This window comes from Salvelinus sp. IW2-2015, unplaced genomic scaffold (genome assembly GCF_002910315.2).
Source record: "Salvelinus sp. IW2-2015 unplaced genomic scaffold, ASM291031v2 Un_scaffold2098, whole genome shotgun sequence".
Taxonomy (NCBI): domain Eukaryota; kingdom Metazoa; phylum Chordata; class Actinopteri; order Salmoniformes; family Salmonidae; genus Salvelinus; species Salvelinus sp. IW2-2015.
Genome location: NW_019943436.1, coordinates 118108 through 122338, shown reverse-complemented (window position 1 = coordinate 122338; position 4231 = coordinate 118108). Strand labels below are relative to the sequence as shown.

The window sequence follows — 4231 nt, the reverse complement described above, 5'->3', positions numbered from 1 at the left end:
AATCACCATTGTCCTCACTCTCTTCTCAGACAGATAAAAAACAAAGCGTTTAATAACAAGATTGTGGATTAAGTGTAGAACGCAACACTTTCCCCTCAAAAAAAAGCATTGAAGGCTGATAAAAAAAACTTAAGCAGAGAGATCGATGACGGAGAGGGAGGAGGGAGAGGACAGAGATAAGGAGCGTCGATGAGGCGAGAGAGGACGCAGACGAGGGTGAGAGGAAGGAGAACGAGAAGAGACGACGAGACCAGAGAGGCGGAGTCTAAGAGATCGAGAGGAGACGAGTAGAGATACGAAGAGGAGAGACGAGAGAGGAGATAAGAGACGACGAGGAGAGAGAGACGTTGACGAGAGACGAGAGAGAGAGATAGAGACGGATGAGAGAGAGGAGACGAGAGAGAGAGAGACATGCTCTCTGTCTCTCCTCCCTCCCTCCCCCTCTCGATCTCTCTGCTTAAGTTTTTTTTCAGCCTTCAATGCTTTTTTGAGGGGAAAGTGTTGCGTTCCTAACTTAATCCCAATCTTGTTATTAAACGCTTTGTTTTTATCGTCTGAGAAAGAGAGGGACATGGTGATGGGGAGAGGGAGAGGGAGGAGTTTGTCTCGTTTACTGCTTAGGCCACATACGATCGCTCTCCTCTGAAAGGGAAACTCTGCAAAATCTTATGGTAGGCCGTAAGTATGGCCCTTTACTTGTGTACCAGAGTTAACCTCCTCACACACCATTCAAAATCAACTAAAGCACCGTAAAGCTTTCTGTGAAGTCAGAGTGAGCTGCTTTTAGATCTGCCTGGTCTGCAGTACCTCATGTAAGTGGAGTGATCATGGCCTTGACCAAACGGGGACTGGCTGTGCTGAAAGAAGTGGGAGCCTCTGACTGTATGTGTTAAGATGTCTGTGTAATCTTATCCAGACACACACAGCCCTGACGAACTCCCTCCTCTCCTCCCAGACAGTATGCCTGGCTTTGTGGCCTCGACTCTCTAAAATAATATCAGTGTGTATGGCCAGGCTGGACTGGGTGATTGTGTAATTTGTCCATTATTGCAGGCAATTCCCCTCGTTTGGAGCCGGCGATGGGGCCAGGCAAAATGTCTGGCACTGTTACTGACTGTGTTTGGTACGCCTGATTACCTTTTACAGGTGCTTGTTAAAAAAGCCTTTCACCCCTCTGAAAACGTCTGCTGATAGCAAACGGAGCTCTCTTCTGTTTTGTTATGTTCGCTCTGGTCTGTTTTGTAAATTATTTTGTATCAGAGTCTAATTGAGTAGACTTGGCCTTAACAAAAAATGATTTAATTCTCATTGAATCTAACCCTCCTAAATGTGCAGTGACGTTGAACGCAACCCTCATATCTGTTGGTTTAGTGTTGGTTGTATTGTTTCATTGTCAGTCCTCTGGGACAGTCTGAGTGGCGGTTTCTGGGATAGCTGGTCCTCTGGTAGTCTCGTGTCAGAAGAGAGACCTCTGTAGTGATTAAACCTTATAAGGTCCTCTGGAACAGACCTGTATGCTCCTCTCCTCTCCTCCCTCTCTCCTCCATGCCCCACTCTAACCCTCATCTGATCTGGATCTGCTCTCCCAGGCCAGAGCGGACTCTCTCTCTCTCTTTCTCGCTCTCTCTTTCTTTCTGCCATCACTATATAAACACACAGAGCCTGACCATAACAATCTGACCCTGCCTGGCTCCTCTCTCCATTCTCTTCACTCACCCTCCTCCCCATATCCCCTTCTCCCCTCCTATCCACCTCCCCTTCTTCCCACCTATTCTGTTATATACCAAAGCTCCTGCAAAGGATTAAAAAAACTCTAACCCAATCCCTCAGTATGTGTTCTGGAAAAACTTCGGTAAACCTCCTGGCCCTAGTAATAATATAACCTGGGGGTCCGGTAAAACTCCTGACCCTAGTAATAATGTAATTTGGGGTCTGGTAAAACTCCTGGTCCTAGTAATAATGTCACCTGAAAACGTGCTTTATTTTGTAACTATGACATCACCATCCTTCCATCCCCCCTCCTCCCCCTGTTCCCTCCTCCTCCCCTGCTACTCAGACTCCTCTCCTGAATTTCCTCAAATTCCGCCGCTATATCGTATCGTATTTCCAAAGACTACCGTGCAAATAAGCGTGCCAGAACATTTTTCCCCCTGTTCCTCATCTGAGTAGTGTCTCTCGCCACCTAATTTGTTTCACATGGTGGTGTATGGAGACACTGAGAGTGGTCAGTGAAGCAACAGGCTAGGTTTGGACAGAAGGGACAGGAAAGGCTCATATAGGCAGCCCTTTTTTTTAAACATTTACACTACCGTTCAAAAGTTTAGGGTCACTTAGAAATGTCCTTGTTTTTGAAAGGAAAGCACATTTTTTTGTCCATTAAAATAACATCAAATTCATCAGAAATACAGTGTAGACATTGTTAATGTTGTAAATGACAATTGTAGCTGGAAGCGGCTGATTTTTTATGGAATATCTACATAGGCATACAGAGGCCCATTATCAGCAACCATCATTCCTGTGTTCCAATGGCATGTTGCGTTAGCTAATCCAAGTGTATTATTTTAAAAAGGCTAATTGATCATTAGAAACCCTTTTGCACAGTACAGCTGAAAACTGTTGTTCTGATTAAAGAAGCAATAAAACTGGCCTTCTTTAGACTAGTTGAGTATCTGGAGCATCAGCATTTGTGGGTTCGATTTCAAGCTCAAAATGGCCATAAACAAATAACTTTCTTCTGAAACTCATCAGTCTATTCTTGTTCTGAGAAATTAAGGACTTGTGACGCATCTGTTTCTCAAACTAGACTCTCTAATGTACTTGTCCTCTTGCTCAGTTGTGCCCCGGGGCCTCCCACTCCTCTTTGTTTTCTGGTTAGAGCCAGTTTGTGCTGTTCTGATCTTATACAACACAGCGCTGTATGAGATATTCAGTTTCTTGGCAATTTTTCGCACGGAATAGCCTTCATTTCTCAGAACAAGAATAGACTGACGAATTTCAGAAGAAAGTTATTTGTTTCTGGCCATTTTGAGCCTGTAATCGAACCCACAAATGTTATTTTAATGGACAAGACAAAAACAATGACATTTCCAAGTGATCCCCAACTTTTGAATGGTAGTGTACATGAAGCCATTTTAATTTGTATAAAAATGATTCCTGAATAATTTATTGGAAGTGTAATCCAAAGTCGAGTGGCTATCGTAAAGAAAATAAGGAATGTTGTCTTCCTGTGGAGGAATGCTCTCTCTCTCTCTCTCTCTCTCTGTCAGTCTACAGTGTAATACATCTTACTCAGAGAGGTACACTGTTACATCACAGTCTAGGAAAGGGCCCGCAGTGTATGTGTGTGTGTTCCAGGAGACTTGGCCGACAGTCTTCCTAAAGGGGTGGTTTGGCGCAGGGGGACGGACAAAAGAGACTGTCCAAAAATCTGTTGGATTGTGCTCCAGTACAAATCAGGTTTATGGCACGATGGCTATGGCTGCTTCGACACTGTGCTTACAGATAGACAAAAAATACATATATTCTCAAACAATCTTTTTATTAAATCTTATATATTTTGATGATAGATAGAGCAAAACATATTTTTAGGTTAGAGAGATTCCATCATATTTCAATTTCACTTCAAAATCTAACCATTACAATTGCAGCACAGTGCATACACATAAAATATCAAATTCACACCCAAACTCAACAAGAGGTCCCAACAACACTGTTTAGTTTAATAATTACATTTTATCTAACACACATTTCCTCCAGCCTCTTTACCAGGCAACACACCCAGGTGGGCTGTGTTGGTTGCATTTGTCTCCTGGGATTCCCACCCTCCCTCCCTGCTCCATGTACCCACTTTCCTTCTTGTGTGTGGCAGGATTATGGCACCAAGGTTCGGGGTGGGGGGGATTACACCCCCACGGGGCCCATTCCTGTACCCCCACTTTGTCTTCTCGCCCACCTCATGAGGTCTGCTCAGGACCCCGAGTGGGATTAGCGTTCTGGCCCTCTCTCCGTTAGTCCATCTAATTTGTTACCAGGACACAGACACAGGTCCCAGGCCACAGACACGGGTCCAAGGCCACAGGCACCGACACAGGTCCCAGACCACAGACACAGGTCCCAGGACACAGGTCCCAGGCCACAGACACAGGTCCCAGGCCACAGACACAGGTCCCAGGCCACAGGCACAGACACATGTCCCAGGCCACAGACACAGGTCTCAGGTCCCAGGCCACAG

The 4231-nt window shown here is 45.1% G+C and overlaps 1 protein-coding gene across 1 annotated transcript in view; it reads left to right on the top strand.

The window, feature by feature from the left end:
• LOC112072946 (uncharacterized) overlaps positions 1-4231 on the top strand; it is a 71319-nt gene that overhangs the window by 29282 nt on the left and 37806 nt on the right. The window contains exons 5-6 of the mRNA XM_024140323.2: positions 3869-3978; positions 4032-4210. Coding sequence (XP_023996091.2) covers positions 3869-3978; positions 4032-4210 — 289 coding nt within the window. The remainder of the gene's footprint in view (positions 1-3868; positions 3979-4031; positions 4211-4231) is intronic.